The sequence below is a fragment of the Oncorhynchus clarkii genome, chromosome 5 (genome assembly GCF_045791955.1).
Source record: "Oncorhynchus clarkii lewisi isolate Uvic-CL-2024 chromosome 5, UVic_Ocla_1.0, whole genome shotgun sequence".
Lineage (NCBI taxonomy): Eukaryota > Metazoa > Chordata > Actinopteri > Salmoniformes > Salmonidae > Oncorhynchus > Oncorhynchus clarkii.
This window is the reverse complement of record NC_092151.1, coordinates 41618881-41631530: the sequence shown is the minus strand read 5'-3', so window position 1 is coordinate 41631530 and position 12650 is coordinate 41618881. Positions and strand designations below refer to the sequence as shown.

The following is a 12650-nucleotide window of genomic DNA, read 5'->3' as shown; positions in this document are numbered from 1 at the left end:
CCCTTCACAATGTAATAACAACCCCCCCCCCCCCCCCCCCCACCACCACCACAGACACAGTTTGGTGGACGAACAGGGCAGAACCTCTAAATGCCTTATCGGGCTGTGGCCTGGGAGGGAGACATGCTCTCAATGCTATCCGTCTCTCTGTCTGTCTGTACGGGGACAATTAGCCTGAAGCTAATCCCATTAGCCGCTAGCGTCTCCACACACCTGCTCAGCGTTTCCATTCATCGGCGTGTTGCCTGGTCCTGTCCCTAGGCATCCTAACACACATCCATCATAGCAGGCATAGGATAGAGGGTCCAGGCTGCTCTGACCCGCAGCCAGCTCAACCTCAATGGGGAGATGAATGTGGTGTGTGTTCGGTGGGTGAGGGCTCCGTGTGTATGTGTGAGTGTGTGTGTGTGTGTGCGTGTGTTCTGTACTCACCGTCACCATTGGCGATGGGCATGGCGTCACACTTGCTCTCACACTGCTGCATGGCAGTGGGCCTGAGGCCCTCGGGACAGTCACTGGAGGGCTGGCCCGTGTAAGAGAGACACTGCACCGTCCGCATCTGCTGGCCCAGTCCACACTGCGCTGAGCACTGTGGTGAAACACACACACACACATTATCAATCACACTGCGCCAAACACTGGACCACATTATTAACCACATACCGCAGTCAAAAGACACAGAGTTATTCACCCTCAACAAGGCCACACTGTTAAAACTCACACCCATGTGTTATAACCTATAGTGACTGAGTCCTATGCACAGTCAAACAGCCCTTTACTGCTGTCTGGCAGTGTAATGTGGATGGCGTTTATTGAAAATGGGGCACCAGGTAGCCTAGCGGTTAGAGCGTTGGGCCAGTAACCAAAAGGTTACCTCTATGGGCCAAGCTTAGCTTAGCGTAGTCTGAGTGTGCAGATTCCCACTGCCCCCCCACCCCTGTTGCCTTCTCGGCAGACACTCAGCGAGTCTGACTAATCACTACGGACACAGTAGCTCATCCTATTAAGTCACCGTTAAGAGAAAGGTGAGAGAGAGAGAGAGAGAGAGAGAGAGAGAGAGAGAGAGAGAGAGAGAGAGAGAGAGTGAGAGAGAGAGAGAGTGTGTGTGAGTGAGTGAGTGAGTGAGTGAGTGAGTGAGTGAGTGAGTGAGTGAGTGAGTGAGTGAGTGAGTGAGTGACAGACAGACAGACAGACAGACAGACAGAGTTGAAAAGCCAAGATAAGTAGAATGGCCTTCCTGAACTGTTTAAGTGACTGAGTCCGAACACACAGAAACATACAGTGCATGCACATGCATAGAAATAGAATGAAATGCATAGAAATAGAGTGAACGTGCAGAGAAATAGAATGAACGTGCATATAAATAGAGTGAACGTGCAGAGAAATAGAGTGAACGTGCAGAGAAATAGAGTGAACGTGCAGAGAAATAGAGTGAACGTGCAGAGAAATAGAATGAACGTGCAGAGAAATAGAATGAACGCGCATAGCAATATAATGAACGTGCATAGAAATAGAATGAACGTGCAGAGAAATAGAATGAACATGTAGAGAAATAGAATGAACGGGCATAGAAATAGAATGAAATGCATAGAAATAGAGTGAACGTGCAGAGAAATAGAATGAACGTGCATATAAATAGAATGAACATGCAGAGAAATAGAATGAACGTGCAGAGAAATAGAATGAAATGCATAGAAATAGAGTGAACATGCAGAGAAATAGAATGAAATGCATAGAAATAGAGTGAACGTGCATATAAATAGAATGAAATGCATAGAAATAGAGTGAACGTGCAGAGAAATAGAATGAACGTGCATATAAATAGAATGAACATGCAGAGAAATAGAATGAACGTGCAGAGAAATAGAATGAAATGCATAGAAATAGAGTGAACATGCAGAGAAATAGAATGAAATGCATAGAAATAGAGTGAACGTGCATATAAATAGAATGAACGTGCATAGAAATAGAATGAACGTGCATATAAATAGAATGAACATGCAGAGAAATAGAATGAACGTGCATATAAATAGAATGAAATGCATAGAAATAGAGTGAACGTGCAGAGAAATAGAATGAACGTGCATATAAATAGAATGAACATGCAGAGAAATAGAATGAACGTGCAGAGAAATAGAATGAAATGCATAGAAATAGAGTGAACATGCAGAGAAATAGAATGAAATGCATAGAAATAGAGTGAACGTGCATATAAATAGAATGAACGTGCATAGAAATAGAATGAACGTGCATATAAATAGAATGAACATGCAGAGAAATAGAATGAACGTGCATATAAATAGAATGAACGTGCATAGAAATAGAATGAACGTGCATAGAAATAGAATGAACGTGTAGAGAAATAGAATGAACGTGCATAGAAATAGAATGAACGTGCATAGAAATAGAATGAACGTGCAAAGAAATAGAATGAACGTGCATATAAATAGAATGAACGTGTAGAGAAATAGAATGAACGTGCATAGAAATAGAATGAACGTGTAGAGAAATAGAATGAACGTGCATAGAAATAGAATGAACATGCATAGAAATAGAATGAACGTGCATAGAAATAGAATGAACATGCATAGAAATAGAATGAACGTGCAGAGAAATAGAATGAACGTGCATATAAATAGAATGAACGTGCAGAGAAATAGAATGAACGTGCATAGAAATAGAATGAACGTGTAGAGAAATAGAATGAACGTGCATAGAAATAGAATGAACATGCATAGAAATAGAATGAACGTGCAGAGAAATAGAATGAACGTGCATAGAAATAGAATGAACGTGCATAGAAATAGAATGAACCTGCAGAGAAATAGAATGAACGTGCATATAAATAGAATGAACGTGTAGAGAAATAGAATGAACGTGCATAGAAATAGAATGAACGTGCATAGAAATAGAATGAACGTGCAGAGAAATAGAATGAACGTGCATAGAAATAGAATGAACGTGCATAGAAATAGAATGAACGTGCATAGAAATAGAATGAACGTGCAGAGAAATAGAATGAACGTGCAGAGAAATAGAATGAAACGTGCAGAGAAATAGAATGAACGTGCATAGAAATAGAATAAACGTGCAGAGAAATAGAATGAACGTGCAGAGAAATAGAATGAACGTGCATAGAAATAGAATGAACGTGCATATAAATAGAATGAACATGTAAAGAAATAGAATGAACGTGCAGAGAAATAGAATGAACGTGTATATAAATAGAGTGAACGTGCATAGAAATAGAATGAACGTGTAAATAAATAGAGTGAACGTGCATAGAAATAGAATGAACGTGTAAATAAATAGAGTGAACGTGCAGAGAAATAGAATGAACGTGTAAATAAATAGAGTGAACGTGCAGAGAAATAGAATGAACGTGTAAATAAATAGAGTGAACGTGCATAGAAATAGAATGAACGTGTAAATAAATAGAATGAACATTCGACATGCACAGACGATTATGGGAGGAATGTGACACAGTAGTAATTATTTAATGGGCATCAGTCAGACTGCAGTCAGCTGGTTTACATTAGAACAGAGAGATGGTAGCGACCAGCTATAGACACAAGAGACATGCAGTTAGTTGCATCAGCTGGAAACATCTAGTTAACTACTGTACATCAGCCAGGGTTATCAGTCCAACATAACAGTTCTCCTGTCAATGTTATTATCTGTACCGTAGTAGTTCTCTGGGGCAGCAGGTAGCCTAGTGGTTAGAGCGTTGGGCCAGTAACCGTAAAGGTTGCTGGATCGAATCCCCGAGCTGACAAGGTAAAAATCTGCCGTTCTACCCCTGAGCAAGGCAGTTAAACCACTGTTCCCTTGGCGCCAAAGACGTAGATGTCAATTATGGTAGCTCCCCGCACCTCTCTGATTCAGAGGGGTTGAGTTGAATGCGGAAGACACGTTTCAGTTGAATGCATCCAGTTGACCAACTGACTAGGTTTCCCCCCTTCCCTTCTCTTACTTGTCTGTAACAAGAGAATTTCTCAGGTTCTGTAGTAGAAGGCTTCTAGCTGTACCTGGATGTTATTTAGGGGCCTAACCAGGTTGTGGTGGACTTTGTTGTGGTATTAAAGGAACTGTGGGGGGTTAGAGGTCATGGGCTCTGGTCCCAGGTTCTCATAACAACATCACCCGGTGCTCCCACTTCAATCAGCCCATCAAACAACAGGGTTGTTGGGTCTAATATATACCAGTAACACCAGAGCTTTAAGTTTGTTTAGACCAAGGACTTTCTCACGCACTGGCCAAGGAGAGATGTATATACCTCTCTCTCTATCTCTTTCTTTCTCTTTCCCATTGGCCCATTCCTCTCTCCCTCCTCTCATTCCCCCTCCCTCCCCCTCTATAATTACACCTTTCACCCTCTCCTCCTCCTCCTGTCTCTCACCCCTGTCTCTCCTCTCCCTGAGCCATAGAAAGGGCAGCTTGTTGTGAAGGTCGTGCTTCACTCCCCGGTTTCGCTGCCGGAGGCCAAAAGGTCACTGGTTCAAATCCCACTTAAGACCCTCCATTGACGTGGGCCATCTGTCAGGGCCGGCCTGGGCCCTAATAAAGGCAGTCTAATTGGGAGGAGATGACATGCAGGCTGGGATGTGAGGCTCCACAGAGCCTGATCTGAAGGGAGGGTAAGCCTGGTGGCCCGGTGGGCACAGGGGCCAGACACGTGTTGATGGTATGGTTGAGATCTGACTGGGGCCGCAGCACACAGTCCCACACACACACACACGCACGCACAACACAGCCAGACAGACAGGTTGGACCGGCACACGTGATCAGCTCTCTAGGGACCCCAGTTTATGATCAAGCCATAAATTATGTTGGCTGTTCACCAAAACAGGGGATTTGGAGTCTGTTCTTCTTAGAATAGCTTTGTTTACCTGCCTTTGGTACAAACACATTGAAATCCTGGTCTCAAGACATATTGAAGCAATGAAAAGTGAAAGGAAGCAATGATTTCTGAAGGGGGAGCCAATCCTACCTGTCCCCATTCCCCTGGGATCCATCTAGGTGGCGGACAGCGTCCCAGACTACAGCGGGTCCTGACGGGGGGCTTCCTGTGGGAGGGACAGTGGGCGGGCGGGAAGGTCTTGGTCAGGTCGTTGCTCTTACACAGCACAATGCGGTGCTTGAACCCAGGGCCACATTTGGGCGTGCACTGGGAGCAGAAGGAAGAACAGACGAGCTCAATAAAACTATTCACCTTTGACTTTTTTTCTACATGAAACATTTCTAGTTCCCTACTACAACTGCTGCTGTCCCACAAAGCATTCCCAGGGGACAAAACTGTTTGATTCCCCCCGCTGGGATGTAAAAAGAGGCGGCCCTTCTCCTACCTCTGACCAATCCAGAGTGACCCACCGAGGGGGGCAGGACTGGTTGTTGCAGGCCTCTCGTTCTATTGGTCGGTGCGTCAGACAGTGGCTGTCCTCCAGGGTCTCATCCTCGGCAGGCCCCATCTTCCTGATGCACAGAACCGTCCGAGTCCGCATCCCACCGCCACATGTCTTCCCACAGTCCGACCAGTCGCCGATAAACCACCTACAACAGCACGATCACCAACATTAGAACAACGACTGGAACAGAACAACAATGGGACTGTCACTTTAAGAGGACAGTCCCATTGGAACCATATGGGTCAGATGTGTTTTCATATGGCCCCCAGTATTATGCAGTATCACAAATGGGATAATACGCTTCAATTGTATATTCTGGAGGAAATATTTTCTTGTGCACTGCCAAGACTAATTCCCATTAAGGGCAACACATTTTTCAAACTACACAACATGTTGTCAGAACACAGCCGACACAGACATCCAGCGACTGGGAGACGTTACATTCCTGATCCGGCTTACGTCATTCCACAGGAATGTACAGAGAATTAACATTGTCTCCCAACATCTGGGCCCCCCCCCCCCCCTCCCACCCCCGCCCATGCCATGCTGGGTATTCTAAAACAATCATGTTTACACGCTCATGTTGATCCAGTACTCTCCCTGACTGTGGACACTATGTTTGCCTTCCTGATTGGAAAACTGTAGCAGTTCACTTAGATACGGCAACGGGCAACAAGGGCTGTCCGAGAGGAGAGAAGAAAAGGAATCCACTAACAAGCTGAATACTCATAGATAGTGTTTGTTCCTATGTCAACCTGGCCCTTATTAATGGAGTGAGCTGATGAGTTCAAATATAGCTTTCTTGGGCATTGAGTGAAGCCAGGAATGGGCTTCATATCAGTTCATTACAGATGTCCATCTAACCGTAACGACTTATTCATCTACACCCAAATATACACACACATCACTGTTGGCAGACGGCTTCAGCCCATAGGCCAAAAGTATTTCATCCTTTTTTTTCTCCAATTGAACATCTGAGACATGATTGAACTCTGTCTGACCGTTCCCTCAGCCCTTGCAGAGAGGCTAAGTGTTTTTGGCCACAACACACACACACACACACACACACACACACACACACACACACACACACACACACACACACACACACACACACACACACACACACACACACACTCTCAAGGATGCGTGCACTCACCACTCACTCACACAGAGACAGACACACGCGCTCGCGCGTACATTATCCCTCGACGGTTCATAGCGTAAGCTAGCCAATACAATTAAACGCAGGTGGTCATTTTCAGCATTTTCATTCTTGGGCATAAAACAAGCTTCGAAAAGAGTTAACATATGAAGTTATAAATCATTGCCGTTTTATTTTAGCATTTTCTTCAAAACACATTTTACAGCTAAGGGACTCCTTGAAGGCAAATTAATATAGCAAGTCGTTATCGTTTTTCTACGAAATAGTCTTAACTGGAGCTTAGGATAGACCTAAACGCTTGTGTAGTCTTCTGAACCCACTTCACCCACTATCGACTATTGGTTGGTCTCTGGTTGTATGTAATAAGTGGTCCAACACCAGTATTAGTATTTCCTGTGAGCCAAGGTAGCATACAGTACACCCATCCAGCATAGTTTAGCAGGATATCTTTCTTTTCCAAGATGGACATTAGGTTAATAGAGTCTGAGGGTCTTACCTGGGGAGCAGGTACTGTACGTGACCACTGCATTGTATTGCATTCTATTGCAATGCATTGTATTTGATTGCATTGTATTGTATTGCATTGTGTTGTATTGTATTACATTGTATTGTATTGTATTACATTGTATTATATAGCATTGTATTACATTGTATTGTAATATATTGTATTGTGTTGTATTGTATTACATTGTATGGTATGGTATTGTATTGCATTGCATTGCATTGTATTGTAATGTATTGTATTGTATTACATTGTATGGTATTGTATTGCATTGTATTGTATTGTATTGCATTGTATTGTAATGTATTGTATTGCATTGTATGGTATTACATTGTATGGTATTGTATTGGATTGTATTACATTGTATGGCATTGTATTGTATTGTGAGAGTTTGAGAGTGACTGGTAGTCTTACATACTCTGGGGGGGCAGATACTGTACATGACCACTGTATAGTATTGAATTGAACCGTATTGTCCTGTATTGTAGATGAAAGTCTTACTGTACGTACTCCGGAGGGCACGGTTCAGTGTTGCAGGACCTCTGGTTCTCCGGAGGTTTGTTGTCTGGGTCACAGTAGCTGTTCTGCACCACCGAGTTATCATCCAGACGCTTACACAGCACTTCCTGCTTCTGAGAACCTAACAGAGAAGGGGGAACACGCACAACACCCAGTTATTGTCCAGCCTCTTCCTGTTTGATGCATCACTTCCTGGGAACCCTGACTTGAGAAGGGGAGCAAACACACACACGACACCCATTTCCCTGATTAACTTTGGATTCCTGAAAATGTAAGAAAATACAGTACCGAAATCACCTTCTTATTCTCCTGCACATGAACCAGAGTGCAGCAGGCAGCTCCCTACGGTGCAGTGTGTCTGTGTTTGGGTGGAGACTTAAGGGATGGTCTCAGTCTGTGGTAAACCCAGATGTGTAAATGCCTGGTGCCTTACAGGATATGTTGGTCAAAAAATCACTTTTACGGAGCAGCTCTTTACTTTGACTGCTGGCGTAGAGTCTGAGGACGACCGTATCGCTGTCACCCAACTCTCTGTGTGTGTGTGTGTGTGTGTGTGTGTATGGGGTCCCATCGGACATATCCTAGGACCTACACCATACTAATCTTGCCCACCAACCGGCTCTTGCTCTGCCAAGACGTCTGGTTTCCAAGCGCCTCAGAACGGGACTTGACTGGAAGTCTGTGGCAGGAGCGGACGACACAACCGCTGATTTTAATTGGCTGATCTCTCCGTCCATCGTCACTACCTAGCAGAACCCTTAGAACCTCCCCTTTTGGATTTTTGAAGTGCGAGCAGCACACTGACCAAGGAGGTGAGTTGGGGAAATCGGATGGTCCCGGTGATAGACCATTTATGTTGATTGTGCCATGCAGCTGTAGCAGGCTCTCTTCCGCCTCGATTTTAACCGATGCCAAGTACTCACTTTGTTGCACACTGTTTCCCAGGCTGTATATGCAGTATCAATTGAGCCAGGGGACGAGGTGAACGCCATGTTGGTCTGACTGGTGCAAGGAGATATGCACGTGTGCGTAAGGTGACAGAGAGCGAGTGTGAGTGCGTGCCTGCTTGCTTTCCTTCGTATAGTGGCATTTGTATAGTGGTATACACACCCATAGTACAGCTGATATATGGATTGGTGTTAAAGTATCATGCTTGGAGAGGGTAGTGAAGTTGCCTGGATGCCCGAAGGTGTTTTTAAAAGGCTGTGTTAGCACTGGGATGCATTAACTGAAATGTTACGATTAGCAGCGTCAGCTAAATTCAACGGCTATATGATTTGAAGGCCCACATCCAAAACGTACGGATCTGTTATGCTGATTTTGATATGTTGTAAATAAAGTGTTGCTTGGTAGAAGTCCCAAAAGCCAAAATGTCATATACATATTACAATGCTACGGTATAAACATCTATATGATATGATATGTGTAGCTCTTTGCACAGATCTCCTTTCCCAGGAGCTCTATTTTGGGGTCTTTTTCAGTTCTGTGTATGTCTTCTTTGTTCGAATATTGAAGGCTTTTAGTGGCCATGCTCGACAGCTGGAGAGGAACAGTATTTATTTCTTCATAAAAGCCCATGGCTTTTGGGGTTCAAATTAGTTGGTTTAGTCATTCTTGAGGCAGTGGTCGACATTTCGCTGTGGTTTCAGAGTGAGGAGGTTTCAGCATGCAGTAGGACAAGGGTTTTCGAGCGGCAGACCGTAGTATCTCTGGCAAGCCAGATTGTATGCTAGCTAGCCCTGGTTAACCCGAAGATATGCAAAGCAGCTCATTCATAGAAATTACACCATATTCATGTGCCTGGTTTAAATATGGAAAACGCATATTAAGTTTGACTTAAAAGCTGAAATTACATTTAGAAAGCAATAAAGTTATGATCCTACAAACCCATGTGAAATTATCATACTGGGTTACCCCACAGTATTCTCCAGTATTTCGATAAGTATTGGTTGGTCCGGACTGGAAAGACACACAAGACACAATGTATCTCATGTTGGAGAAAGCTACTGTTATTGTAAAGAAAACAATAAAAATGTCGACAGTGTGTAACCATATTCCATTACCAGATAGCTAAAACAGCACTTTTAAAAAGCCATAGATCTCTGACACCTAAACCCATGCTCCCCACAGTCTCCATATTTACAGTATTGTGTTCCGTAGGGCACAATGTTGAACATAGCCATAGCGTTTTGCAACAGAAAGCAAAAAATGTGCTTCTTTATTGGACTGGGAGCATTGGATAACTTCAAGTACCCCGTTTCAAAATGTTTTCTCTTGTTTGGTGCCAAATGACCAGGTCAAAGCCATATATGGGCATGTGGTTGGTTGTTGCAGTTGCATACCTCCAGCACAGGTGGCGGAGCAGTCGGACCAGGCCAGATGGTGCCAGGAGAAGCCCACCTCATTGTCCCCACTTCCTGTCCTCTGGATGGGAACGTTAAACTTATAACGGATCCCCATGTTCTGCTCCTGGAGAAGAACCTGGAAGTGAGAGGAAGACATGGTTTGATTTATCACATTTGCAGCGTTGGCTTCAGTTCCATATGAATTCATTTTAAGTGCAGGTCCTGAATTGAAATCATCCGAAATGAAACAAGTAAAATGGAATTGACCCAAAACTTTATCGTATTTTGCTTTGTGGTTTTTTGTTGTTGTGGTTTTTCAAAATGTTTTTCGTTAAATGTCTGCTCAGCCCACATGCCCACACCACTCTATATATGTAATGTATACAATAACTATGTATTAATACTATGATCCTCCCATTCTATGGAATGCCCACCGCCCTCATATGTCAGGTCAGCTAATATGTTTTACTAGACGGAACAGAGAAGGTTAACTTTGATTCTATACAAGTATAGAAAATTCCAACTTATCACATGGCATGTGCAAGGTCTACATGATGGGGAGGGAAAAGCATTTGGTTCTCAAACACTTAAAGAGAATGTCAGCCGACGTGGTTACATTGAAAAATAGGAGAAATGTAACATTTAAAGAGGAGCTGGGTTGGAGAGTCATATGCTGCCACCACCTGTAGTAAAAGCAGAGGTGTAGGCATCCTGATAAATAAGAATACACCATTTACCCTTATATTTTTGTATTTATTTTATTTCACCTTTATTTAACCAGGTAGGCTAGTTGAGAACAAGTTCTCATTTGCAACTGCGACCTGGCCAAGATAAAGCATAGCAGTGTGAACAGACAACACAGAGTTACACATGGAGTAAACAATTAACAAGTCAATAACACAGTAGAAAAAAAGGGAAGTCTATATACATTGTGTGCAAAAGGCATGAGGAGGTAGGCGAATAATTACAATTTTGCAGATTAATAACACTGGAGTGATAAATGATCAGATGGTCATGTACAGGTAGAGATATTGGTGTGCAAAAGAGCAGAAAAGTAAATAAATAAAAACAGTATGTGGATGAGGTAGGTAAAAATGGGTGGGCTATTTACCGATAGACTATGTACAGCTGCAGCGATCGGTTAACTGCACATGGACCAAGAAGGCTGTTTTCTACCTTACATGGTGAAAAATACACATTGAGTTCAATGTATTGTGCATTCGGACGCCTTGACTTCTTCGACATTTTGTTACGTTACAGCCTTATTCTGAAATGGATTAAATGTTTCCCCCCCCCCCTCATCAATCTACACTCAATACCCCATTACAAAGTGAAAAAAAGTGTTTGTTTTTTTAGCAAATGTATAAAAAATAAACAACTTAAATATCACATTTATATAAGCATTTTAGACCCTTTACTCAGTACTTTGTTGAAGCACCTTTGGCAGCAATTACAGCCTTGAGTCTTCTTGTGTATGACGCTACAAACTTGGCACAACTGTATTTGGGGAGTTTCTCCTATTCTTCTCTGCAGATCCTCTCAAGCTCTGTTAGGTTGGATGGGGAGCGTTGCTGCACAGCTATTTTCAGGTCCCTCCAGAGATGTTCGATCGGGTTCAAGTCCGGGCTTTGGCTGGGTCACTCAAGGACATTCAGAGACTTGCCCCGAAGCCACTCCTGTGTTGTCTTGGCTGTGTGCTTAGGGTTGTTGTCCTGTTGGAAGGTGAACCTTCACCCCAGTCTGAGGTCTGGAGCAGGTTTTCATCAAGGATCTTTCTGTACTTTGCTCCGTTCATCTTTTCCTCGATCCTGACTAGTCTCCCAGTTCCTGCTCCTGAAAAACATCCCCACAGCATGATGCTGCCACCCACATGCTTCACTGTAGGGATGGTGCCAGGTTTCCTCCAGATGTGACGCTTGGCATTCAGGCCAAATAGTTCAATCTTGGTTTCATCAGACCAGAGAATCTTGTTCTCATGGTCTGAGAGTCTTTAGGTGCCTTTTGGCAAACTCCAAGCAGGAGTGGCTTGCGTCTGGCCACTCTACCATAAAGGCCTGATTTGTGGAGTGCTGCAGAGATGGTTGTTCTTCGGGAAGGTTCTCCCATTTCCACTGAGGAACTCAAGAGTTCTGTCAGAGTGACCATCAGGTTCTTGGTCATTTCCCTGACCAAGGCCCTTCTCCCCTGATTGCTCAGTTTGGCTGGGAGGCCAGCTCTAGGAAGAGCCTTGGTGGTTCCAAAGTTATTTTGTGGAGCCCCAGATCGAGGGAGATTATCAGTGGTCTTGTATGTCTTCCATTTCCTAATAATTGCTCCCACAGTTGATTTCTTCAAACCAAGCTGCTTACCTATTGCAGATTCAGTCTTCCCAGCCTGGTGCAGGTCTACAATTTTGTTTCTGGTGTCCTTTGACAGCTCTTTGGTCTTGGCCATAGTGGAGTTTGGAGTGTGACTGTTTGAGGTTGTGGACAGGTGTCTTTTATATTGATAACAAGTTCAAACAGGTGCCATTAATACAGGTAACAAGTGGAGGACAGAGGAGCCTCTCAAAGAAGAAGTTACAGGTCTGTGAGAGCCAGAAATCTTGTTTGTTTGTAGGTGACCAAATACTTATTTTCCACCATAATTTGCAAATAAATTCATTAAAAATCCTAAAATGTGATTTTCTGGATTTTTTTTCTCATTTTGTCTGTCATAGTTGAAGTGTACCTATG

The 12650-nt window shown here is 43.5% G+C and overlaps 1 protein-coding gene across 1 annotated transcript in view; it reads right to left on the bottom strand.

Moving 5' to 3' along the window:
* Positions 1–12650, bottom strand: part of LOC139410039 (A disintegrin and metalloproteinase with thrombospondin motifs 6-like) — a 315470-nt gene that overhangs the window by 3647 nt on the left and 299173 nt on the right. The window contains exons 19-23 of the mRNA XM_071155470.1: positions 9934–10072; positions 7583–7712; positions 5346–5550; positions 4991–5167; positions 433–589 (exon numbers count right to left, since the gene is read on the bottom strand). Of these exons, the coding sequence (XP_071011571.1) occupies positions 433–589; positions 4991–5167; positions 5346–5550; positions 7583–7712; positions 9934–10072 (808 nt within the window). The remainder of the gene's footprint in view (positions 1–432; positions 590–4990; positions 5168–5345; positions 5551–7582; positions 7713–9933; positions 10073–12650) is intronic.